This window comes from Rhamphochromis sp. 'chilingali' (genome assembly GCF_963969265.1).
Source record: "Rhamphochromis sp. 'chilingali' genome assembly, chromosome: 4".
NCBI classification, from domain to species: Eukaryota; Metazoa; Chordata; class Actinopteri; order Cichliformes; family Cichlidae; genus Rhamphochromis; species Rhamphochromis sp. 'chilingali'.
The window spans coordinates 12,991,834-13,018,711 of NC_137948.1; the positions used below are offsets into that span (position 1 = coordinate 12,991,834).

At 39.1% G+C, this 26,878-nt stretch overlaps 1 protein-coding gene across 2 annotated transcripts; it reads right to left on the reverse strand.

Moving 5' to 3' along the window:
- Positions 1-13,691: 13,691 nt before the first annotated feature.
- Positions 13,692-26,545, reverse strand: LOC308395858 (N-acetylneuraminate-9-phosphate synthase-like). 2 transcript variants are annotated; one of them, XM_080880883.1, is made up of 7 exons: positions 26,388-26,545; positions 22,610-22,729; positions 22,287-22,502; positions 21,745-21,844; positions 15,942-16,096; positions 14,635-14,901; positions 13,692-14,441 (listed from the first exon to the last, which is right to left on the reverse strand). In XM_080880883.1, exons 2-7 carry the CDS (start codon positions 22,706-22,708, stop codon positions 14,256-14,258), a joined length of 1,023 nt encoding a protein of 340 aa, XP_080737009.1. In that variant the 5' UTR covers positions 22,709-22,729; positions 26,388-26,545; the 3' UTR covers positions 13,692-14,255. The 2 variants fall into 2 exon arrangements, with proteins under 2 accessions (XP_080737009.1, XP_080737008.1); XM_080880882.1 differs by lacking the exon at positions 26,388-26,545 and having other exon boundaries at positions 22,610-22,835.
- Between the last annotated feature and the right edge of the window lie 333 nt (positions 26,546-26,878).

Below are 26,878 nucleotides of genomic sequence, written 5' to 3' on the forward strand. Positions count from 1 at the left end.
TTAAGTTATCTAGGTAGCTCTGTTTTGGAAGTTCAGTTAACGCTAGAAATGTGTTTTGGAGTTTGTACATGCTTCGTCTCTAGAGGCCCCCATAAATATTTATATATAAACATACATAAAGAAAACCACATTTTTTACATTACTAATTCCTTTTGTGCATAATTTTATATTGTTGTTGATAATTAATTATTTAAAGCAACAAAACAACCTGAAGAGCCGGTTCGGAGCCAAAAGAGCCGGCTCTTTTCAGTGAGCCGAGCCGAAAGAGCCGGTTCTCTAAAAAGAGCCAGAAATCCCATCACTAATTACTTCTCAATGCACTCTGGGTAGTGACGTCTTACGGCTGCACCGCATCGAGTTCACAGTTAGCAGCGCACTGGAAATGGCTTCTGTTCAATCTTTCCAGTTTGAACCAGAGCAAACCGAGAGAGAGGATGAAAATAGTCAACCAGTACTTAGTTTAGATCAGTGGTTCCCAAACCTTTTTTGCTAGGCCCCCCTTTGTTTTACAAGAAAAATGTTTGCGCCCCCCATTACACGAGATGAATTGCAGAATGGCAGATAGAGACAAAATACTGTCAATCTGACAGGTTTTACACGCTTACATACACGCTTTTACACGCGCAATTACTGCCCCTCTATTTAGAAAGGCAGAGGCGTCACGGTGTAATTATTTTACATGTAGTTGTTTTTTTCCTGTGTAATAATATTCAACATTGCTATCAATACATTTTCAAAAAATGCCTCTCTGTGCAAAATGGGTTTAAAAACATAAACAACAATAGGATTCTGTTTGTCCGTAATTTAGACAGGAGGAACAAATCGTGGCAGGATCAGTCTGATATTATTTGTATCCCACTGTAATATAAAGAGCTAACATCTCCAAAAAGGCAGGAGTATATAGTCATTACAACAAGTGTTTGTGAACTAAAAATCAAGAATGTGGGATACTGTTTGTCCGTGATTTGAAGAGCCCAACGCGTGCTCCCGACGAACTGAAACCCAATTATGCAGGGGAGACCTATCTTGGCACTTGTGCAGCCCTTGTTAACCTCCCGGTATAGTGCTGGTCTACCAAGTCGTAACCAGGTCACTAATAGGCAAGTTAATTAATACCGCTACACTATTTAAAAAAAAAAAAAAAAAAAAAACAGGTTAGGTGAACGAAAGCGCTTATACTGCCGACAACCAATACATGTCATCATCCCAGAATGCATTGTGCGCGAAAAAAACATGGCCGCTCCCACGGCTCCAAAATAGTTTTAAACAACAAAGATTTAATGAATAACAAAACAATTGTAGTTATTCTCAAGTATGTTTTTATGTAATGGAGATAATTTGTAACATATTTAGAGTAACTTGTCATAGTCGGGGTTTCTTTTAAGAAGGCATGCTAAGCCAATTGACCTTTATAACAGGCAAGGGTAGCACTCGTTTTGGCTCTGTTTTTTTCCCCATGCAGAAAACTGAAACATTTTTATTTTTAATAATACAACCTATTAATGGTATAACCGTAGAGGAAAATAAATCTTTAAAAAAGCACCAGAGACTAAACTATTTGTGAAGAGTCAAGTACAAAGAGCCCAAACTGCACAGTACTAGAGCAGAACAATGTCAAAATTTATAGAAATGTATAAATTAGGGCACAGTAAAGAAAACACGAGATTTGTTTTATACCTTGTGGATCTGTAGCTGACAGTTGATACCTCATGACCTTAGGCTAAGGTCTTGCAATGTTCACATTGTGACAGTTTGTGAATAGTTTGCTTTGTCTTTCATTATCTAAGAAAGCACCATGAGTAGATGTCACCAAGGACAGTGTTAATCTGAGTGGTGAAACTAAAGGCCATGAAATATTTGGGGAAATTCCTAACACCTGCCCTAACCTAAGATCAATAAAACTTTCATATGCAACTGTCGGTTTCCTGCCTCAACAGGGAGAGTGAACCTTCATGTAACTGCAACATTCCCTTTTTTACTACTACTATTACATACTACAATAAAAGCACATAATCTGTCATTGTGATGACTAAGCGCACACCTTGATCACATTGAGATTGACCACTTTAGGGTCCAAAGGGTAGGCACTGGTGTACCGCAGGAAGGTGGTGTTCTGCTTGCGCTCCTTGGAGACAGTGTTTGGTTTCCATGGACTGCATCCCAGTGGAAATCACCATAGGTCAAAGATAAGCAACGTTTAACACCCAAAGAGTCATTTGGACCATGTTTCTATGGAAAAGAAAACACCGGGAGCCGCAAATAATTGTTGACATCTAAAATAAAAATAACTGTATATATTGGGGGTTTTGTTTTTTTATCTTTATTCTTTGTATAAACAACTATAGTGTTCTGCTTATGAAATTTACAAAGTGCTACAGAGAAAATTAAAAGTTATTTATGTAATGAACACATTTTGAACTCTTAAAAAATGATAACAACAAAGTAAGACACCCAGTCGAAAGTCTCTTTTTAAAACCCTTGGAGGGTCTTAAGGACATTTATTGTCCTTAGGCCTAAAAGGTGGATGTCTTTTTAAGGACCCTCCAAGGGTTAATTAATTAAGAAGCTGAACTTAAATTATCCATGTATCAAACAAAAAATTGTTGTAAACCATCATCATTATATCTCCTTTGGGCTTTCACAGCCTGTAGCGGAGCCTTGACCTGAATTTAAAAAAATATATATTTGGAAAACAGCACTATGCTACTAAAAAATTAAACATAAATATTTGCAAAATAACTGCATAAATATTTATTTTACCTGGTTATTGTGTGTGGTGGGGCGTGGACTGCAGGGGAGGCGGACGCACCTGAGCGGCATCTGCAATCACATCTCGCCGGCTTAAAGTCTGTATGTGTCGGGCTGTGAGCTTGAAAGCTAAAGCCAGCTGTGTGCACAGCAACTGTGTGAGAAAAGTGGTCAATAAAGAGATGCTGCTGAGCGTGTTCGTGCAAACATCGTCGAGTCTACCGTGGTATGTTTACAATGGGGCTTTTGCCCCTAAACCTCTGCGCACACAATCTGCAAATCGGGGCTTTTATCTTTACGCAGGACTGTAAGCTGTCATCTGTGAGGTCTGAGCAGTGTTTGTTTTTAACATAGTTTATGGTGGAGAACAGCTACTTACTTTGTGGATCTGAACATCGACAATCCACAAATTAGGCATACTGATAGGCAACTCTCTGCCCAGGCATCATAATATATTCTAGTTTCATCAAATATTTTTCTTTTGTTACATTTCTCCATACAAATAAAAGAAAGTATTCTATTTATATATTATAAGATTACAATGATCTAATTTAGAACTACAAGTAAAAAAAAAAAAAAAAAAAAAAAGGAACCAGACACTTCAGTTAAATACTTAATTTATTTTTCCAAACCACGCCGAGCTGCAGTATAAGGACTCAAGAGTCGGATGTGGCGCCTGCCATAGGTGGTCCTGATATTATAAGATGTATTATGTGATCCAGATGAACATGGGTGTGTACTTAAAATAATAAAAATTAGCCCATCATAACAGAGCAGACAAGAGAAGATTTGGGTGGTATTTTAAAAGAAATAAAAAATCCAGTTTTGCAGTATTTGTAATTTAGCTCTACATCTTACTGTTGTACTTTTTAATGCTTCACACTTTTTCAGCTTTCACATGCAGTCTACATCAAAGATAAGAGGTTTTTGTTTTTCAAACCAAGAACTACTCTCACAAGGTGGGATCAGCTATAAAATGCGCTTCAAACTGCAGATTTGTTGTTTCCCCACGTCAGTTCAGATAAGATTTGAGGTTTTCAATGAAAAGCCTTGTACCTTTTTTGGCTGTTTTTTCCAGTTCTCTCTCACATACAGCTCATGAATGAACTCCACAGCTATCTATAGATATCAGATACATGTATACACACTGAAAAATTCACACATAACAAAAAAAAAAAAAAAAAAAAAAAAAAAGCTATGATGGAGTATATCTGGTATAATGGCTATGTGTCTCGGCACTGAGTGTTTAAATCTCTACTAGTTGTACTTCTAGTTCTACTGGAAGGCCTGAACAGTATTCTGCAAAAGATATTGCCAATATCTTTCACAGTTGTTTAGATAGATTATGATTTGTTGACTGCATAGATCATTGCATAGGATTTACATCATTCTCAATAAATTGTGTGATTCATTGTGCTGTATGGATTGGGATTGTTATCTTGGAAGTCACCACAACGACCAGTACAGAGGTGCTTCAACGTAGGATAAAAGTAATTATTATCTTACTCAGTTGAATATAGCATTTCTATTCTATTGTACATAGTATTTTATTCTACTCCATTCCAGTGTTTTCTAATTTCTGCTACATAACTTTGCACTTTTGCTAACGAAACAAAATTTCCCACCTGTGGGACTAAAAGATCATATTATTCATTCATTGAATTGCATTAAACCTTCTTGTCCAGGAGGATAATCAACACAAACCATATATTTAAAATTCCACCCACAACACAGCAGAACCTCTTGACTGCAATGGCTTAAGTCTAAAGGTTTTTCCTGTAGTTTGGATCTCTGTATTTAAAACATGTTTTCTTTCATTGCAGCTTTAAGGAATATGGCAGTGCATCAATACTCAGTACCATACTGTCCTCTGTGGGTTGAAGTGAAATTTGCTGCACACAGGATTCATTTTTTCTTGTACCTCATCCATGCCAGAGGCTGTGAGAAAGATGCCTGTGCTGGTTTGTACACATACATGAGAGACACAAGAGTTCTTCTTTACAGATGTTTACTGTACTCCTTTTAACATACACAGGTATAACGTAGAACTGGTGAACATAAATGTACAATAAAATTATATTTCAACACTAAAACATCTTACAAAATACATTTCACAAAAATAAAACAAACACGACACTTTGGCCTGCAAGTGGACAAACCGGCGTATTTGGAAACTAAGTACTTATTTCTTTCTTGGCTTGATATTCAAAGGCTAGACCGTCACTATAGCTGTGTCTCAATTCAGGGGCTGCATCCTTCAGAGGACCTGGCCTTCGCGGTCTACATGGGCCAGGACCTCTGAAGACCGAGAAGGCTGGAAGTGTGAGGATGTGAAATGGGACGGTCTAGCCTTCAGATTTGCATCACCGCTGTAATAAACTCAGCTGTTGGCTCCTTGCTATATAAAATATAACAGGACATTGGAGTAAATTCTCTACCATCTCACACTTCTGTTTAATCCGTTTTCTGTTTGACATTTTATTCAGCTGTGTGAAAACTATAACTTTAATCTCAGCCAAACAGATTTACTCAAGAATAAATAAAACACTGAAAAAAGCCAAACAATAACATTTTTAAGTTATTTAAGTGATTTATATATCATGTTTAACTTGAGTAGCAAAAGACGCCGTGGGGTCTGAAAACATTACTGATGAGGCACTCATCAGTAATGTTTGTATAGTGTGCCTAAAATGTTGCATAATTTTACTGAAAGATCTTTTACTTTGTGGTAATCTTAGATGAGTAGTTTTATGGACAAAACCCACCAGGTCATTCAGTGTTCCCTTAGTGCTAATCAGTGTTGGTCAAGTTACTTGAAAAACGTAATCAGTAACTAATTACTTTCCCCAAAAAAGTAATCCCGTTACTTTACTGATTACGTTTTTCAAAAGTAATTAATTACTTAGTTACTTTTGAAAAAAAAAAAAACCCACATGATTTACAACCTGAACAGGTGATAAAGCGATAGATCTCTCAGCCCAATTATACTTTTTCTGCCTAATCCATCATACAAAATGTAATCAAATGGAAAAGTCTCTTTTTAAAACTCGTTTTATTAGTTTTAATCTTTTAGCTTTATGCATCAAGCAAACATTAAATTATATGCAACATTCACTCACTGGAAGAAATTTGTTTAACATTTGAACCTATTTTCTGCACAAATCTACGCCCTTGGTTTAGATACCTTGATTTCCTTTACTTACATTGTGAAGCCGGTGGCGTCCTCCCAACACCCGCTCTACATCACTCCTCTCCGGCACCCACCCACAAGGGCAGCGCTCCAAACTCCGCCCGCCTCTGCCTTAGGCTCAAGCGTGTACCAGGGCTCTCGTTTCCTTGTCCTCGGGTCTAGCCGCTGGCAAAATATCCTCTGGTTCTGCTCATCTCTGTCTCAGCCCAGGACGCCGGGCCTTCCACAACCTGCCACCACCACCAGTCGCACTCCACTCTCTCAGAATGTCCTCTGTCCTCTCACCTCCCAGGCTGCCTCTTCTGGCTTCTGTGCTGCTCCCCACGACAACTGCCTGCCACCAGCTACCACTCCATTTCTCGCCTTCTCTCTGCTCTGCCAGGCCCTTTTATTCACCTCTGTGCCTTCCGACTTTTACTTCCTCTAGATAGTCAAGTTTGATCGTCTTCTCGGCGCTCCGCCAGGGCCGTGACCGACCTTCCCAGGTATGTCCAATTAGTGATTAGAAGTGGGCGGAGTCTCAACAGTGCACATCAACAAATATACGCAGTTAGAACATGCAATCACTGCAAGGATAACAACACTGAAAAAGAAAGAAAAAACGCAGAGCACTGCAACACATGCATAACAACATATGCAAAGTTAATACGGGTCAATTGCGCCCGGGGCGCAACTTCCTTTTTTTTTAAATCCAAAACAATTTGGATACTTTTCATCGGTCCCCTCCCCAGTCTTACAAGGCGTAACATGTTGCTGGCTGAGTGGCATCCAAAAATAAATGTGGGTTTTATAGATAATTGGATAACTTTCTGGGGAAAACCTTGTCTTGTTAAGTGAGACGGAATCCATCCCACTTTGGATAGAGCAGCTCGTTTTCTAAAAACCTGTTGAAATTTATTCTGTGGCACCAAAGAGTAAAACAGTTAAATGTGGACTATTAAACATGGGGTCTCTCTCTTTTAAGTCCTTGTTGGTATATGATTTAATAATTGATCAACATATTGATGTACTCTGCTTTACAGAAACCCAGTTACGGCACCATAATTATATTTGCTTAAATGATTCCAGACAAAGTTTCAATTAATTTGAAAGCCGAATTCTTAACCTTGTCCACCCTAACAAGATGTATTATGTAGCATAGCATAGCATAGCATCTTTATTTATAACGCACTTTACATCCAACAATGTTGACCAAAGTGCTACAAATATAAAACAGAGAGGAAACAGTTTAAATTACATATAAAATATCTTAAAATTAAAAATAATATAATTAATAAGAAACGTATTAAGAGACATCAACAAGTCCTGCTGTGCTAAAAGCCAAGGTAAATAAATATGTTTTAAGACGTGATTTAAAAACAGATAAGGAAGGTGCCTGTCTAACATGTAAAGGCAACTCATTCCACAATTTTGGTGCTGCCACAGCAAACGCCCGATCCCCTCTGAGCTTACGATTAGTCCTGGGCACGCTCAGGAGGAGCTGGTCTGCCGACCTGAGGGACCGGGAAGGTATGTATGGATGAAGAAGCTCAGAGAGGTACACAGGGGCAGCATTGGACAAACATTTAAAAACAAATAAAAGCAGCTTAAAATGGATCCTAAAATGCACGGGCAGCCAATGAAGTGAATATAAAACTGGGGTGATATGCTCATATCTACGAGTGCCAGTTAAAAGGCGTGCAGCAGCATTCTGGACTAACTGCAGTCGAAAAACAGAAGATCGACTCACCCCAAAATAAAGAGAATTACAGTAATCCAGCCGAACGGTTACAAAAGCGTGGATTACTGTTTCAAATTGCTGTCTCGTAAGAAAGTGCTTAATTTTGGCCAGTTGCCTCAGATGAAAGAAACTAGACCTTACAACCAACCCGATCTGGCTTTCAAGCTTAAACTCAGGATCCATTTTAAAACCCAGATTAACAATCTCTGGTTTACAGAATGATTTCAGGGATTGCAAATCAACATACGGAACAGCAGTGGAGGCAGGTCTGAACACCATTACTTCAGTTTTAGAAACATTAAAACAAAGAAAGTTTAGCGCCAACCACGACTTGACGTCCTCCAGACATATTTGTAAACGATTTACAGACGACCCATCTTTCTTTCTAAGAGGAACATAAATCTGGCAGTCATCTGCATAACAGTGAAACGAGAGTCTGTGTTTTCTAAAAATTGAGCCCAATGTAAGTAAATAAAGTGAAAACAGGATAGGGCCCAGAATGGAACCCTGTGGTACTCCATGAGACAACGGAGCACGGGAGGACTCACAGTTTCCTAAGCGAACTGAAAAGGTTTGTTTTGTTAAGTAAGACCTGAACCATTTCAGAGCCACACCTGTTATACCGACACACTGCTCCAAACGTGAGATTAAAATTTCATGGTCTACAGTGTCAAATGCAGCAGTTAAATCGAGTAAAATAAGAATGACACTTTCACCAGAATCACATGATAAAAATATATCATTAAAAATTCTTAAAAGTGCTGATTCAGTGCTATGCATTGCTTTAAAACCAGATTGAAAAATCTCCTGAACATTTTGTGCATTCAAGTATGAGATCAATTGGTCATATACAATATTTTCCAAGACTTTATGTAAAAAGGGCAGCTTAGATATTGGTCTAAAGTTCTCAAACGCTGTGTTTGTATCTAGCCCAGGTTTCTTAAGAAGTGGTTGCACAATTGCATCTTTGAAATTCTTTGGAACCACACCTGAAGTAAGGCTGCTATTTAAAATGGTTAAAATAGTTGGACCTATGGTAGAAAAAACTTCTTTCAGAAAAAGGGGAGGGATAGGATCATAAGGTGAGCCTACAGGCTTTAAATGATCCACCACCTCCTGTAGCTGAGCAAGAGTAACCGACTCAAACTGTTGAAAGACAGCTGAGCAAATTGGAAGATCAGAGGGGTCAGATGTGGGCAAAATAATCTGCGCCCTAGCCGAGGCTACCTTGTTTATAAAGAAGTGCAGAAACCTTTCACACATTTACAGCGCTAATGCTTTAACGTGCTAACACGTTGACATTGTGCAGCCCCACGCACAGGGTGATCCGCACTAACTCGCTAACGGAGATTTGCAGCGTTATGCAGTTATGGCATTAACGTCATTTTAACGAGAGTAACGCTGGCAGCACTAATATTAAGTAATTCATAGTATTCAGAATACGTTACTCTCATTAAGTAACTTAACGGAATACGTTGCAAAATACATTTTGGGCCAAGTATTCTGTAATCTGTAGTGAAATACATTTTAAAAGTAACCTTCCCAACACTGGTTGTAAGGTAAGTGAGGTTCTTGTGATCTGTCACTATAGTAGGCTACTCGGCTCCCTACAGCTAGTGATGCCATTTCTCCAGCGCCAACTTCACTGTGAGCAGCCTCCGATGAGTCATGTCATAATTATGTTCTGTATGGGCATCTTATGTTTTGTGTTAATTCATATTTTGTATTAGTTCTTAGGGTTTGGTTTTTGTGTTTAGCGTTTTATCAGCCCTACCTGTGTCTGTCCTCTGTGCTCTGTTCGTGTCCCTGAGTTTGTGTTGTAAAACGGTCTGTGTGTTTCCTGTTTTACTTTGAAGGTTTGTGTCTTGTCTTGTGAATTAGGTTCAGCTGTGCTCCCCTCCTGTGTGTCATTCCCTTATTACCATGTGTGTATTTATAGTGTGTATTTGCCTGTGTTCCTTGTCGCATCGTCTGCATTACTCTGTGTTACTCAGTGTTTCTCTGCATATCTCTGTCCCTCTCTACCCCTCTCCGCACTGCTTTCTCCATGTCTTTTCTGTGTACCTTCATGAGTTATGGTTTTGTTATTATTAGCTTTTCCCAGTTTAGGTTTATGTTCATTTCTGCCCTCGCCATGGTTATTTTTCACTGTAAATAAACTCACTTGCACCTCTGCCGCTGTCTCCTATTTGGATCCTCCTTCTCACCTCCACACGACTGCTGCCCCAGCTGTGCCACCACCTGGGCATGACACAGAGTGTCTCTCTGATTTCTCAGACTTTTTATCTGATAGTGCTCAGCTCAGATCCATGCAGATGCTAAAAATGATAGCCTCAACACAGCACTTAATCTGTTATTAGACTTAATTGGCTTTTATCAAAATGTAAAAGAACCCACACACCACCTGATAACATTTACATTAACAATAATTGATTACAAACCAGTGGAGAGTAGATTTCTTCACAGACTATGTCTTTCTGAAAGTGTTGTAACTGAGTTTAAGAAAATAATTTGCATGCTGTTATCACTGTCAATACCCTGTACCAACACAGAGCAGAGCAGCTACCTGAACACTAAAACAGAGGTTGATTATGTTGTTACTGATTTTGCCTCCTCACTACGTATGACACTGGATACTGTAGCTGCTGTCAAGAATGAGCCTCAAATCAGAAGTACCTGACTCCCTGGTATAATTCTCAAAAATGTAGCCTAAAGCAGATAACTAGTAAGCTGGAGAGTAAATGGCGCGTCACAAATTTAGAAGGTCATCATTTAGCCTGCTTGTTGTTTTATAAGAAAATCCTAGAACATCTTACTATTCGTCACTGATTGAAGAAAATAAGAACAACCCTAGGTTTATCTTTAGCACTGCAGCCAGGCTGAATAAAAGTCATAGCACTGTTGAGCCAACCATCCCTTTAAATTTAACTAATAATGACTTGTCTGTCAAGGTTCTCAGTCATCCAGGTCATGAAGTTGCTTGAAGACGTTTCACCTCTCATCCGAGAAGGTGATAGGGTGGGGTGGGGCCTCACATATGATAGGGTGGGGCTAGGTTTCACAATGAGCTCACCCAAAACCTTGGCTGATTGTGATCTACACCCATTTTCACACCTTGGCTCAGAAATTACTCCTATCCATCTCACAGATGTAACATTATCTACAGCTACTCTTTCTCCAATTGATCTTCCTGAGTTAACTTCAGTAATTACTTCCTCCAAACCATTAACGTGTCTTTTAGACCCCATTCCTACAAAGAAGTTCTGCCATTAATGAATGCTTCAATCTTAAATAGGATCAACCAATCTCTAATAATCAGCTATGTACCACAGCCTTCAAGGTGGCAGCAGTAAAACCACTGCCTAAAAAGCCATGTTTTGACCCAGTGGTCATAGCTAATTATAGGCCAATCTCCAACTTTCCTTTCATGTCAAAAATTCAGAATCTGATTATTTTTTCAAGTAACGAGTAAAGTAAGGGATTACTTTTGAAAAAAAGTAATTAGATACTGTTAATTTCCCATAAGCACGCTGCAATGATGCGTTACTAAACTGTGATTTTGTTTCTGAGAATGTCTCATGATAATGAAGTACGAGCGTGCGACATCCGTGGTAGCAACAGATGTGTGTAGATCAACAATGCATAATAGGGAGTGTGGGGGAGAGTACGACCATGCAGCGTTTAAAGCTTTAGAGTACCAAAAAGTGATAAAAAACATTGGTGTCCGCTGTACACTCTGCGTGGGAAGAAAACTTCTTTCTACAGCGAAAAATTTCCAACACATCATAGAAAAAATACAGACTAAAAGTGGTGTCAAGCTGCCCCAGAGAAAGTGATTTGTAAGATACCTTGAGAGAGAATACGATATAATAAACTCTAATTTGAAGGCTACACTCTGAGAGGTAGACTTTGTTTCCACCACTGCTAACATCTTGACAGTAAATAATAAAAGTTTTATGGGTGTAACATTTTACTGGATTCATTCCACTTAACACTGCAACAAGGTCACCCTAGCATGCAAGAGAATCAGAGGCAGCCATACCTATGATGTAAATGGAGCAGAGATTCCCATCATATGGACTTCAAGGTTGCCACTGTAACTGTCAATGCATCCAATTTTGCCAAAGCATTTAGAGTATGTCAGCCCTGGATTTGGAGTCTGAATCTGAAAATGAAGAAGGTGATGACGATGAATCAACTTTTACTGATGTCATAGAAGCTCTTTCAACCTCATCTGGTTATTCACAGTTTAGCCGCCCTCCACAGTACAGATGTTCATCGCACACAATAAATCTGATTTCAACAAGTTGACAAACATCTAAATTCCCGTGCAGACAAAAAGGCTGTATATAGGAGTAGCATTGCAAAATGCTCTGCTCTGTGGCCTAAAGCATGTCAATCAACATTAGCCTCTGAACAGGTGGAGGAAGTCAGCTGCAGGAAGCTAATGGTACCCACATCCAAAAGGTGGAATTCCCTTTTGGGGCCATTGCCAGAATCATCACAATTCCCTTGAATTAACTTAATCCCCTGTGTCTAAAAATGAGAATTAAGTGCCTTAACGAAAGGAAGTACAAATTCTTGAAAGAGTACTGCACTGTGATGAAGTCCCTGACAGTAGCTCTGGACATCTTACAAGTGGATGAGTGACCTATGGAGCTTTACTACCAATACTCACAAGCATGATGTCAAAGACACTTGCCCTGAAAGATGACCCTCTCTAGAATAACCAGATGTCATTGTAAAGGTAAGATTGCTTTGAGTGGATTTGTTGGATTTATTAGACCATTCATGGTGGGCGGATGTTACCCTTTGTTTTAAGCTGTGTGTGCAATTATAAGACAGAATAAACTAAATATCCACCCCTTGTTAAATATCAGGGATATTGATCATCATTAATCATGAATATTAATCATAATATCAACAGAAGCCTCAACAAAATTTAAATCTCATACAGTATTGAGAGCACAAAAGATGGTTTAGGGCAGTAAAACCTACAAAATAATTACAACAGCTAATTATACAGTAAATTATTGTTATTCTTAGTTGCATCATATTGTATGTTACAGGCAATCAAGACTTGTTTTGATGCTGTTCTGGATAGCTAAGAAGGACTTCTCGCAGCCGCCACTTGTCCCAAGTTTAAACTTCCTTGACTGAGAGATGAGTGTTGGAGAGAGCATGTGAAGGAAGAAGGAAAGATGAAGGAACTTCTCACAGCAGAGTGTCATAAAGTTGCTCCTGCAACTGACAATGTTTATGTGTCCCAACGGCCAGCCAGCCCAGCCGGAATTGACTTGTTTGAATTTGAGAACCAGCCCTCAGTGTATGATCTTGAGATTCTGAATCTGTTCCCAAATCTCATAAAGATGTACATGCAATACAACACTCCAACTCCATCCAGTGCACCAGTGAAATGGCTGTTGAGTTTAGGTGGATTGGTGCTTTTCTTCGAAAGGTACAGACTATCTGATAGAAGGTTTGAGAAGCATCTGCAGATGCGATATAATCACTGTGATATAATCACCAAAAGAAAACAATAAAGCATAGGTAATTTTCTGGGTAGCCACAAAATGAGACTGTATCAACAGCCTGAATGTAGCATGCAATAGCATTTTCTGTTTTGTTAATTTGGTAAAGTTTGGGGGCAGCACGGTGGTTAGCACTGTTGCTGCCCAGCAAGAAGGTCCTGAGTTCAATTCTTTCTGTGTGGAGTTTGCATGTTCTCCCCGTGTTTGCATGGGTTCTCCTCAGGTACTCAGGCTTCCTCCCACCGTCCAAAGACATGCAGTTTGTGGGGATAGGTTAATTGATTAATCTAAATTGCCCATAGGTGTGAATGGTTGTCTGTCTCTGTGTGTTAGCCCTGCAACGGACTGGAGACTTGTCCAAGGTGTACCCCGCCTCTCGCCCTATGACGGCTGGGATAGGCTCCAGCGACTCTGAAAAGGATAAGCGGAAGCGAATGGATGGATGGCTGGATGGATTTCAGTGTTATTTGTAAACTGTTAATGAACAATCAAGAATACAGAGCTCTTTAAAGCCTTGTTTATTTGAAGTATTAAAATTACAGAAACATTTGATTACAGTTATAGCCCACATGTGACACCTGGATGATTAAGAGAAATTGTATATGAAGTCCCCTAGATGATTTCACAATATTTTTCCTGACACATGCGCTGCATACATATAGGTGTTTTGTATAATTGGGAGAAATTGTGTCAAACTGGATTAGTATGACAAATATGTGAATCTTATCACTGGTTGAGAAACTCTGATAGATGTCTCAATTTGGACAAGGCTGGTAGTGTGAGTATTTCCTCATGAAAGGCCTGTGGCCTTAAGAAAAAAGTGTTTACATTTATTCAAATTACATAAAGGTCATATAACTGCCATGTAACTTCACCCAGACATATGTTTCAAGTTCAATAATATTCACATTTGTCTTATCCCTCATTAAATGCACCATATCCCTTTCTGTTCACAAATGACATCATTATCTGTCCATTTTCTAGCTACCTGCCTATGTAACTCTATTTTATTTTCTACCCTTCTCTATTTGCCTGCCTCTCTGTCCCAATAGTTTGGGAAGATCCTTTATTCTATCATGTCTGCCAAGATGCTGTCATCTTCTTCAACGTCCACTTTGATCTTCTTGCCCACGAGCTGCTGCATATGTTCTGGAGGGATACCCTTTGGCTCACCAACCTTCACTGCAAACATGTCCAGGCTCAGCACTGTTCCTTTAGGGATTTTCACCTTAGCAATGACTGACTTGCCCAACTGGAGTAGAAAAAGAATAGAAATACATAAAAGATGTATTTTAATCCAGCTCATGTACGTTTTGCAAATTTGCACAGTTATGGATGTTCAGTGAACTGAAGAGGGTGGACGTAAACACAGTTAACAATGACTGGTTTGATAGTGTTATGACATGATAGAATTTCAAAACTCAAGTCAAATGACTCAAACTGACCTTATCATGGCAGGTCTTCTCGCATGGTAACATTTGCTTGACTGGTGACCCCATTGCTGTTTCCACCAGTCGTATTGCTCGGACCAGTTCTGCCAGCTCAGAGGGCTCCAGGGATGCCTCATGGTCGTTTCCCTTCCAGGTCTTATCCAGGGTCACATGGCGTTCCACAACTTTTGCTCCCATCGCCACAGCAGCCACAGTGATGTAGATCCCTTTCTCATGACCAGAATATCCAATTGGAACATCTGGAAATTCCTCCTGGTATTTCTTTAAAAAAAAAAGGAAAAAGAAAAAAAAAACCTATAGTATTACACAGACTAAGTCTGAGCATATTAAAGTCAAATGTCTTGTATTGCCCAACACGATCACTGGTTTTCATTGACAGGTGTCTTTGCTCCAGAATCAGCACCTACTTTGTGATTGTGTTATATGATACTGTAAAATCATATATCATTTAGGGGCTGGATTTGAAAGTAATTGTTCAGCTAGCTGTTGTGTACTATAAAACTGCTATGGTTTATAATAATGTGCCATGAAATGCCCGGTGCACTGGCCATTTGTATCCTCTGTATACTACGGCAATGAAGCTTTCATTCATGATATACGTTAATAATTATGTTCTAAGCATCTGTGAAAAACATTAATGTAGTTTGTCAACATCATCTGTCAACGGTGTTGGGGAGAAATGGAATATATGTACCGGTGTTACGTATTTAAAATACAAAATACGAGTAACTGTATTCAGTTACAGTTGCTATTTAAAAAGGTGATATTCAGAATACAATTATTTTGTTGAAATAAATTGATTACACAGTGGTCTTATACAATCATATGTGAGAAACAATATGATTGTATGTGAGAAACAATGCAAAAATATTTTCAATTACATTTCATATTGTTTCTGCCTCTTTTGGGAACGTCCATCATGATCCTGAAAGGATGTTTTTCACTGTCTACCAGTCTAACTAAAAAATAAAGTTGAACAATTATGTACCTGTAAGTGTTAACACTGGTTACTAATTGGATCTGTGTGATGTTCTACAAGGGAGTCACGTCTGATACATCCCAGTAATTATAAAATCTGAAGTGGAAAATCAATCCTAAAATGGCAGTGGAAACTAAAGTGTCAAGTTCATAGGGTGGGTATCTTTTTAACATGTAAACTAAATTAGACAAAACAAAGGCAGAACACACAGTCAGAATGAATTACTGTATTAAAAAATGTAAAAAAGTGGGGAATAGGGGCATATTGATTTTTTCACCATAGTTGACCCAGAGGAGATGATGATGATGTTCATTCGTCTTACCCTGATCACACTGAGGTTGACCTCTTTAGGATCCAGAGGGTAGGCGCTGGTGCACTGCAGGAGAGTAAATTTATGGTTGTGCTCCTTTACTGTCTTGTAGACACGACGTATGGTTTCCATGGACTGCATCCCAGTGGATACCACCATTGGTCGCCCTGAAATTGATAGAGTTGATATATATGTAACCGAACAGACTGAAAAAATGGGATAATAATAATAATAATGGATTGCATTTATATAGTGCTTTTCGGGACCCTCAAAGCACTTTACAATTACACTACTCATTCACTCTCACATTCACACACTGGCAAAGGCAAGCTACAGTTGTAGCCACAGCTGCCCTGGGGCAGACTGACAAAAGCAAGGCTGCCATATTGCGCCATCGGCCCCTCTGGCCAACACCAGTAGGCGGTAGGTGAAGTGTCTTGCCCAAGGACACAACGACCGAGACTGTCCGAGTCGGGGCTCGAACCGGCAACCTCTGATTACAAGACGAACTGCCAACTCTTGAGCCACGGGATGTCATTAAAGTAAAGCAGGGCATAGACTGTGCAATTTTTTCAGTCGCGTTATGCTGGGCTTACACTGTGCGATTTTTGGCCCATTTGGGCCGATTTTTGAGTCGTGCGACCATTTTAGTGATCGGCCCGATTTTGGCCTTCATCGTGCGTTGTGCATCGTGTAGTATACGTGGGGTAATGAGAAGCCATTAACACCTCACGACCAGCTACCGATCATCAATTGCTTCCTCACGACCGTCGTGAGGGTGTTACTAGTGTGTGTGTCTGTCGCGAACGAAACGGCTCTTCGAGCCGGGTCTTTGAAGTGAACGACGCGAGCCGTGGGGTTTTTTTTTTCTCTCACCCTCTCTCTCACACTTTTTTCTGCTTCACTCCGAAGCACATTAGACACATTAGAAAGGTATAGTAATCATCCACAACTATTTTCAGTTGCAGATGATAAAGGATTCAGAAAGTTTATTAATGCAGGCCCATATGACAGAGAATATACATCTTCTTTCTGTTTTCATATTTTAATTTATATTTAATTGTGTTGTGGTTTGCAGTGTTGTGTGTTGTTTCACTTTAAATTTGTTTAAAAGGAAAAAGCTAAAAATTTAAATAGTTAAAAGTTGAAATGTGAATAGTTGGTTTTTGTATTGTATGATTTATTTGTTACATTTTATGTGGAGTGAATAAATAAAGGTATATTTACGGTGGCCCCTGGAGACAAAGCACGTACAAACTTCAAAACACTTAAAAACTCCAAAACAAGTACAAAAGAAAACAGAAGTGTTTCCATAGGCGCAGTTTTGAGCTTTTGTTACCTATGGCTACACAAGCCAGGAAATACCAATGACCGGATTTGGTGTGTGGTAATAACAGGTAAATGAACAGGGGTTTTTTCAATTATTTGAATATATATAAGTGCTTGTGTATAAATACACAAACAATACACATATGCTTTCAATTGTGTAATTTAAGTGATCTAGGTAGCGCTGTTTTGGAAGTTCAGTTAAAGCTAGAAATGTGTTTTGGAATTTGTACATGCTTTGTCTCTAGGGGCCATCGCATATATTTATATCTAAACATATATAAATAAAACCACTTTTTTTTACACTAGTAATTCCTTTTGTGCATAATTTTATATTATTGTTAAAAACACACACACATAAAACATATTAAGGATTGTACATTGACATAAAACTGTTGTCGGAACCATACTGAATTTCACCAGAGAAACACACACATACATGAAGAGAGAGAGTATGCATAGTATGCAAACGGATACCAAACAACCATCATAATTCGTCATACAATGAGAACAGGACAAATCAACAACTGACAATGACTAATTAATATTAAAATCTGTAACATAATGTATTGTTTGGAGTTTAGTCTGTTACTGTTACTATTTTTTCTTAAACCTTCTTAGACCAACTGTAACCCACATAATTTCCTTGGGGATTAATAAAGTATTCTGATTCTGATTGTTTCAGGATACATGACCTGCCATTATCTAATGACACATCTGCTTATCTGTATCTTTTGCTCGTTTCTCCTCCTCTTCTTTTCTCTTTTTTCTAAACTGAGCGCCTGATGGCTTTGAACTATTCTTGTCCATCTTCCATTGGTTTTAATTTTGCACTCCAGCTCTGTCACCGTTTTAGGGAACATATTTAGTTTTAAAGTAAGTTTCTGGGCATTTCCTGCCTTTCTGGAGGGATTATATTTCACTAAAAAACGATCTAATATGCATGTCCACATAATTATGCATTATTATAATTATAATATATTAAAAAACACACGCTGTATTTTAAAGAACATACATTAAGAAGCAGATTATATTAGATTTATATTTTAAATAAGACAAAATTTGGATTTTACAGCAGTAAAATTATTGTATCTCTACAGTTTAAAGATGTAATAAGCTTTGCCCCTGCACAGAGTGGATAGTGAAACAAATGGAATCATCATAAATACATTATTTCATATTTATTACTTCCCCCTCCTCATTGCTTTATTATTGTAGCTCTAGTAATAAATAATAATGTAACGATTCTGGATCAGCACCGTGATGCCCATAGTATATACAGTATTCTGAAGAAGGTCTAAAATGTCACTGTGTGCGCGTGCATGTGTGTGTTTTATGTATATAGATTTTTTTTAATTATTACTCATGATATAACATTGTCCAGACATAGCTGGTAAGGACATGAGGAGGAAACAGCAGGAGCTGTGTGAGGCTACTAAAGGCAGGGCTATAACATTTTTCTGTCATCATTTATTATAGATTAAGTGCAAGAGTTGTTAGGTGTGGATAATTAGATTATAGTTTATTGCAATAACAAGTTGTGCCTTGTTCTCAGATAGACAGCAAGTGGAGAGTGATATATGAAATGATGGGATGGAAGGAAGAAGAGAAGCAAAGAGTGATTCACAGGCAGAGCCTAAATTATTTCTCACAGTTTTTTGTTGCCTTATGGTTCCAAGCGCTGTCACCAATCTTTGCATTTTGTTATTATCTCATGACACTTGTTTAATCAGCTACCATCTCTCCTATGGACTTTTTAATGTCCACAGTCTCAGATCAACACAGCCCTGCCCTTCCCATATTAGATTCTTGATGAATGTGTGTTGTTGTTATTCAACCTGGTTCAATGTGCCCCTTTTTAACTTTGAGCACCCGTCCCTTTAAACCTCTCTGCACGGCCCTGGTTCACAGATTCACTTTGTCTAGGGTTTATTTCTGGGATTTCTCTCTATATACTGTACTGTAGCGGAGATGAAAATAAAGTTTACTTTGACTTCAGCAGTAAGCAGGCGCACCGAGGGCTCTCGCGCTCACTTTTCGCGTATAGAATTTCGAAAAAACATCGGTGCAAATTATAAGTCTGTAACATAATGTCTGGTGTTTTCGTGTTTGTTGGTTGTATTTTGTTTTATTTTGTGAGTTGGCTATTAGATGTTGCTCCAGCCAGCCAGAGAATCCCCCGCCGCCCCGCCCTCTTCTCCCTGTGCCGCAAGCAGCAGGCGCACCTCGCAAACGGAGGGCGCCCTTACTCCCGGCAAATGGGCGATAGAAAACCGATCGGTGCCTATGCCATTCCCAATATGCGCTGGCATGACGTCGGGGCAGCATCAGTGCGAGCATTTTTTTTTTTTTTTTGCCGATGCCTGTGATGCCGCCCAGTAGCGGTTTTAGATACGGTCAACACGGGCGGTTGCCCAGGGCGGCATCGTGGTGGGGGGCGGCATCACGGGCAAAAAAATGTGGATTACAGTTGCTCCAAGAAGATTGTAAAAAATAGTAACAGTATCAGACTAAACTCCAAACAATACATTATGTTACAGATTTTAATATTAATTAGTCATTGTCAATTGTTGATTTGTCCTGTTCTCATTGTATGACGAATTATAATGGCTGTTTGGCCGTTTGCATACTATGCATACTCTCTCTCTTTTCATATGTGAAAAAACATGCCACGTAAGAACAGAGACTGTGTGTGTGTGTGTGTGTGTGTTAGTGATGGGATTTCCGGCTCTTTTTAGAGATCCGGCTCTTTCGGTTCGGCTCACTAAAAAGAGCCGGCTCTTTCGGCTCCGAACCGGCTCTTCAGGTTGTTTTGTTGCTTTAATTAATTTATTATTAACAATAATATAAAATTATGCACAAAAGGAATTACTAACGTAAAAACAAGTGGTTTTATTTATATATGTTTATATATAAATATATGCGGTGGCCCCTAGAGACAAAACACGTATAAACTCCAAAACACATTTCTAGCATGAACTGAACTTCCAAAGCCGAGCTACTAGATCACTTAAATCACACAATTGAAAGCATGTGTGTATTGTTTGTGTATTTATACACAGGCACTCATATATATATTCAAATAATTTAAAAAAAAGTTCATTTACCTGTTATTACCACACACCAAATCCGGTCGTTGGTACTTGCTGGCTTGTGTAGCCACAAGATAACAAAGGCTCAACACTGTGCCCAGCATCCTGGAGCACTTCTGTTGTCTTTTGTACGTGTTTTGAGTTTTTATGTGCTTCTGAGTTTTTATATGCTTCTGAGTTTTTACGTGCTTCGGAGTTTGTACGTGTTTTTACGTGTTTTGGAGTTTTTACGTGTTTTGGAGTTTGTACGTGTTTTTACGTGTTTTGGAGTTTGTACATGCTTCAGAGTTCGTACGTGATTTGAAGTTTGTATGTGCTTTGTCTCTAGGGGCCACCGTAAATATACTTTTATTTATTCACTCCACATAAAATTTAATAAATAAATCATATAATACAAAAATCAACTATTCACATTTCAAGTTTTAACTATTTAAATTTTCAGCTTTTTCCTTTCACAAATTTAAAGTGAAAAGAACACAAAACACTGCAAACCACAACACAATTAAATATAAATTATAATATGAAAACTAAAAGAACATGCATATTCTCTGTCATATGGACCTGCATGAATAAACTTTCTCAATCCTTTATCATCTGCAACCGAAAATAGTTGTGGATGATTACTATACCTTTCTAATGTTGTTGTCCCTGCCTCTCTTTCTCTCTCTCTGGCTCTGTTCCTGTGCTACTGAGTGTAACTACCGCCCCTCCCCCCTCTGCCCAGCGTAAAGCACAAGGCTCGCGTGCAGAGTGAAGCGGAAAAAAAGTGCGAGAGAGAGGCTGAGAGAAAGAAAAAAAAAAAAAAAACCCACGTGACGGCTCGCGATAAGGAGCCGGCTCGCGTCGTTCACGTCAAAGAGTCGGCTCTAAGAGCCATTTCGTTCGCGAACGACCCATCACTAGTGTGTGTGTGTGTGTGTGTGTGTGTGTGCGCGTTTGTGTTTGTGCGCATGCACATGGATGTATGTGGGGCGCCATGGGCCGGGGCACACACACACAAACACTCAAATTAGCATATATGGTCAGGCCTTTTTTTCCCTTCAGCTTGTAGAGACACATTCTCATGCATGACATCAGCTCACTGATTTTACACTGATGATCTGAATCAATAATTGAATAGAAAATAGCCACAAATAGCTTAAAAACTAGAGAACCGGTGAAGGAGACCATTGCTATTGTTTGAAATTTATCGCCGTTGTTACACTTTTAATCCTGCCAACTTTTATACCTGTCCAATGCAGTTTCTCATTTTTCTTTTCGTTCTTTTTTTTTTTTTTTACAAAGGACCACACCCACCTTCTTACACAGTGTTTAACTCACTGCACACTGTCAGTTTCATGTTTCCTTAACATTGAGGCAAGAGTGCTGTTGAGGTGTAATACAACAAAGGCCTGTACCTTTTCTGGCTGTCTTTTCCAGATATGGGAAGTTGTTTGCATCGCAGGACGCAACTTTGAAGAACGGCACATCCAGCTCATGGAGAAACTCCACAGCCATCTATGAATATCAAGGTAATTGAGGCACAGAGTATCATCAGTGATCTGTGATATATGTACTGTTCTATGTGTTAGTTATTTAGCTACATTCATGTAAAAAAAAAAATGTAAACATTCTATTAATTCTGAATTTTCAGGAAAGAATGAAAAAAAAATCACTTGGTACTTGGCAGGTCTTAAAATTAGGTAAATACAACCTGATATTTAAGGAACAAAATATGATGTGGTAACTGTGAAGGTCATCTAATTCACTTCAATTTGATCAAAACTCTCATTAATCGCTGATAGTCTATGCATGGTGACATTATCATCATATAAGACAACACTACACTACACTACACTGTACGTTTTGTTCTAAGTTTTGTTTATCAGGTTAAGAAAAACAGAAAGGTATCAGAAGTAATAAAACTTTAATGAAAATCATGGTTATTTGCAGCTCATACCTCATCCATACCAGAGGCGGTGAGAAAGATGCCGATGTCCTCTGCATACTTTTTTAGTTCCCTGTATTGATCATGACTGAACTCCAAGTGACGCTTGTGGTCACCGTACGTTTTCCCCCAGGAATGCTTTGAATTGTAGGGGCGCTCCAAGGCTCGCTTGCTGAATTTGCACTCTAATTCACTTTTCTGGAATTTGGCACAGTCAGCACCACAGTCCTGTTGAGAGAAGAGATGAGAAGAGATAGCAAGGCAAGATAGTGATTTTACAGTTCAAATATTTTTTCATCATCATTCACAGGCAGACTATCACATCCTAAATTTACCTTTGCCATCTTGATCATTTTCTTGGCAATCTCAATGTCTCCCTGGTGGTTTTGTCCAATTTCAGCAATAATGAAACATGGATGGGAGCCCCCGATCATTCTGCCAGGACACAGTTCAAACTGCAGAGACATAGTGGCGACAGAAAGTTAACAGGCTAAAATTCTGAGTGGAGTCAAATTCACAGTTGAATCTCAAATGACAAACGCTTCCAGGTTGAAAGTAAGAGGAAGATGCTCTTGGATGCACTGTCTTTTATAGCCCTATGATGACCCGCCTCTGCAACACCTGCAACATGCTTTTCAGGTTTGACTTCATGTTTTTTGTTTGATTAATCCATGAGAACTATCATTGAATTTAATTCCTTGCTTCAACCACTTGTCACGTTTATCTAAGTCAGATTTTGATCCTGAAGTCAGATCAAAATGCAAATCTCTTCATTCCATGTCTCAACACCTAAAAGTATCAACTAAAATAATAAACTGAAAATGTTACGTCCAGATCAAAATGATCAACTTAAGTTTGCAGAGCTGATTTTCTTTTTGCAGTAGTGTTTTTTTTTTTTAAAGATGGATACTCTACTTTCTTTCTAATTCTTTTCATCTTTACATCAACTGATGTGCAAGTTGCTTGAACTGTAAAGGCACATCACCAAATGTGCAGCCAACACATGTATAAATACTAACAGTGGAGACTTGTCTAGGTTTTTGTGTAACTTCTACATAAAATCACACATAAAAGAAGTATAAAATATATGTTAATCCCAGATATTATTATATATCACTGACATACAATTTTCTAGTTTCTTGAAGTACTTTGAAAATTATCACTACTACTTTCTAATTTTGCTACTTTTAATTTCAGTATTTTTTATAACATTTTAAAGTATGCTAGGTTTATACTTAATTACAAATATTTACAGATAGTGTGCTCTGTGGTTTTGGGTTTGGCTCTTGACTTGAATTCCAGAGTAGGGTGAAGAAGCATCACAAAAAAAAATACCTACTGGTTTAACAGGTTTAACAAGACACAAATTGTAGGTCTCTTTGTGATTCTTGCAAAGGAGAAACACTTGGTAACGATAGAATCTCAGCTAGGAACTGAAGCGCATTGTGTTGCCAACAATCTGCTGATTCGATAACTGCAAAGTTCCAAAACTCTGACAGTAACATCAACACAAAAGCTGTGTGCCAGGACATTCATGGCATGGGTTTCCAGAGTCAAGCAGCTATTATAGGTGTAATGTGTAGCTGGCAAAGTACTTTTGTAGTGTAGTTCCTCATTTTCTTGGCTTAGAGGTAATTACTGGCAATTGACTAACAAGCAGCCTCATGCCCAATAGAAACCTGTTCTCTTGCTTTTCCATAACAACATATATAGAGAGCACTGAATTTGTATTTGGCTGCGATTCACTGGAACTCTTGATTTGCATTTTACAAATGTCAATCTAAATCAGGGGTAGGGAATATTAGTCCTCGAGAGTAGTGATGGGATTTCCGACTCTTTTTAGAGAACCGCCTCTTTCGGCTCGGCTCACTAAAAAGAAATTTTCAGCTTTTTCCTTATAAACAAATTTAAAGTGAAACAACACAAAACACTGCAAACCACAACACAATTAAATATAAATTGAAATATGAAAACAAAAAGAAGATGCACATTCTCTGTCATATGGGCCTGCATCAATAAACTTTCTGAATCCTTTATCATCCGCAACTGAAAATAGTTGTGGATGATTACTATACCTTTCTAATGTGACGTTGTTGTCCCTGGCTTTCTTTCTCTCTCTCTCTCTCTCGCTCCGTTCCTGTGCTACTGCGAGTGTAACTACCGCCCGTCCCCCGTCATCCCAGGGCAAAGCACAAGGCTCGTGTGCGGAGTGAAGAGGAAAAAAAGTGCGAGAGAGAGGGTGAGAGAAAAGAAAAGAAAACCCAACGGCTCGCGATAAGGCTCGCATCGTTAACGTCAAAGATCCGGCTCTAAGAGCCATTTCGTTCACGACCGACACATCACTACTCGAGAGCCATGGTCCTGCAGGGTTTAGATCTCACCCTGGGTCACCACACCTGAATCAAATAATTTCTACCAGGCCTCTATTCTTACTCTGGATGACATTATCTTGGCCTCCAGTATCACTGTGAGAGCATTTCACTTACAGACTGCAGGCTTACTTTGTCATGATCCTGGGTCCTTTTGACCCAGCATTTTGTGTTTTCTCTTCGATTTTGGTTCTGTTCTTCCTCTGTTTAGTGTTTACTCTGTTCTGCCCGTGTGTTCCTGTATCTAGTCCGCGTTTCTTAGTTTGTGTCCCTTCATGTGCAAGTTCCTGTTTTATTGTGAAGGTCTGCGTCTTATGTGAGTGTTTTCAGTTGCCTCCCTAGTCTCGTTATGTTAATCACTCCCAGCTGTGTTTCCCACCTGTGTGTAATCTCCCTGTGTTCTCTGAGTGTATTTAAGTTGTATTTTCTGTCTTAGTAATTGCTGGTTCGTCTGTGTTGTTTCCCCTCGGTCTCCCTGCGTCTTCCCGTATGTATTTCCCCGGACCTCCCTGCATCCTCGTTTCTGGTTTGTGTTATTAGTTCTACCCAGTTTAGATTTTCCTGTTTCATGGTACCCACACCATTGCTGTTTGCATTTTCGGTTGTCAAATAAACACTCACCTGCACCAGAGCTGCCGCATTTTGGGTCCTATTTCACATTCCATACGGCTTGCCCCGGCAAACCGTGACATACTTGTGGTTCCTAGAGTGTTTTAAAGTGAAATGGGAGGGAAAGCCTTCAGCTTACAGGCCCCTCTTCTGTGGAACCAGCTCCCAATTTGGAAGAGAGATACCCTCTCTACTATTAAGATTAGGGTTAAAACTTTCCTTTTGACAAAGCCTATAGTTGGGACTGGAGCAATTGACCCAGAATTCTCCCTTAGTGACAATGCAATAGGTGTAGGCTTTTGGGGGCTTCCCATGATGAATTGAGAGCTTCTTCTTCAGTTGTTGTTGTGATTTGAAATTGTACACATAAAATGTAATAATAATAATAGAAATAATAATAACAATATAGAACAGACTGTCTGGCTAGTCACCTTGAAAAGTACTGGAAAGAAGAAAAAAACATTTTCTTTGTGTGACAAGAATGACAAGAATCACATTGGGTGGTGACTACAAATACTTTTTGTATTTCTAACCTATGACATTTTACTAACTATGTCATTAAACTGTCATGCCTTGGCTTCTTGTCACAATCATTTGAGCCACTGTCAGAGAAAGAAAACATTTAAAGCCTAAGTGTAGTTTGCAAACTACACTTTTAATCCTCTAAAATGTTTTAGTCTTTTTAAAGAAAAAAGTTTGTTCTATTTTGTTCTCTGAAACCAGTGCTGAGTATGTTGTGATGAGTGATTGGAGGTGATCATACCACACATAATCTATTTAAGCTTGTTTCTGTTTGCCAGTGTCAGTTTGATATTTCAATGTCTTGATCAGAATTTTCTGTCCTGAAGCAAACTTGTTAGTCTAGTTAGGCTGCATATCCATTCTTTAAGTGATCACGCGATGAACCGTGCTTCTGGGCCCAAACTACCCTGCGTTTATTAAGGTCTTTGTGTTTTTAAAATGTTTTAATGCTTTGTATCTTTTCCTATTTAATCTCAACAAGCCCTAAAACCAGTAAGCAATCACTGTTGGCCTCTGTCAGTTTTTATTACCTCTATTCTTTTTACAGCTCGGTTTTTAAAACCTTACGACGTAACTACAGCCCAGCCCATGCAGCAGTGAATTAATGACTAACCTGGTAATGTAGATGGATTATCTCAGTTGTTCTCCTGACTGAAGTTTCGTCCGTTTACAGCGTCCTGTCGTGCGATTGCATTTGTCCCTAACTCTCCGGGCTCTCAGCAGAGAATGATTGCTGAGAGGGTTTTGAGTTCTCAGGTAACACGGGTTGTGCTAGCTTCTTGGTCTCCAGGGGTCCAGAGTCAGCTGAGGGTTGAAGCTCAGCCTCTGGGGAGGCCCTGGGGAGAGTTATAGTCTCTAGAGAAGCCAGATTTCGAGGGAACGACCGTCTTAATGAGTGCATCTCTTTGTTTAGCATGAATGGGTGAAGAGCGTGGCTCAGCAGGAGACTGGGCTGCTGAAGGCTAAAGTGCTGGTTGAGGTGAGAATGAAACTGGTGGAGGAGCAGATGATTGAGCTAAGGGGTAGCAGGTACACTGCAGACTGAGCTACAGGTCGGGCGGCTAAGTGGGCTAACGGCTTTGCTGAAAGCAGTAATGATGGCTG

Excerpts from the sequence above, each read along its gene's own strand:
- LOC308395858 (XM_080880882.1), bottom strand. The coding sequence starts at position 22,741 with ATGTCTCTGCAGTTTGAACTGTGTCCTGGCAGAATGATCGGGGGCTCC. Across the intron at positions 21,845-22,286 it reads CCGCCTCTGGTATGGATGAG|ATGGCTGTGGAGTTTCTCCA; the intron begins GTATGAGCTGCA and ends TGATATTCATAG. Across the intron at positions 14,902-15,941 it reads TCAACCTCAGTGTGATCAGG|AAATACCAGGAGGAATTTCC; the intron begins GTAAGACGAATG and ends TTTTTTTTAAAG.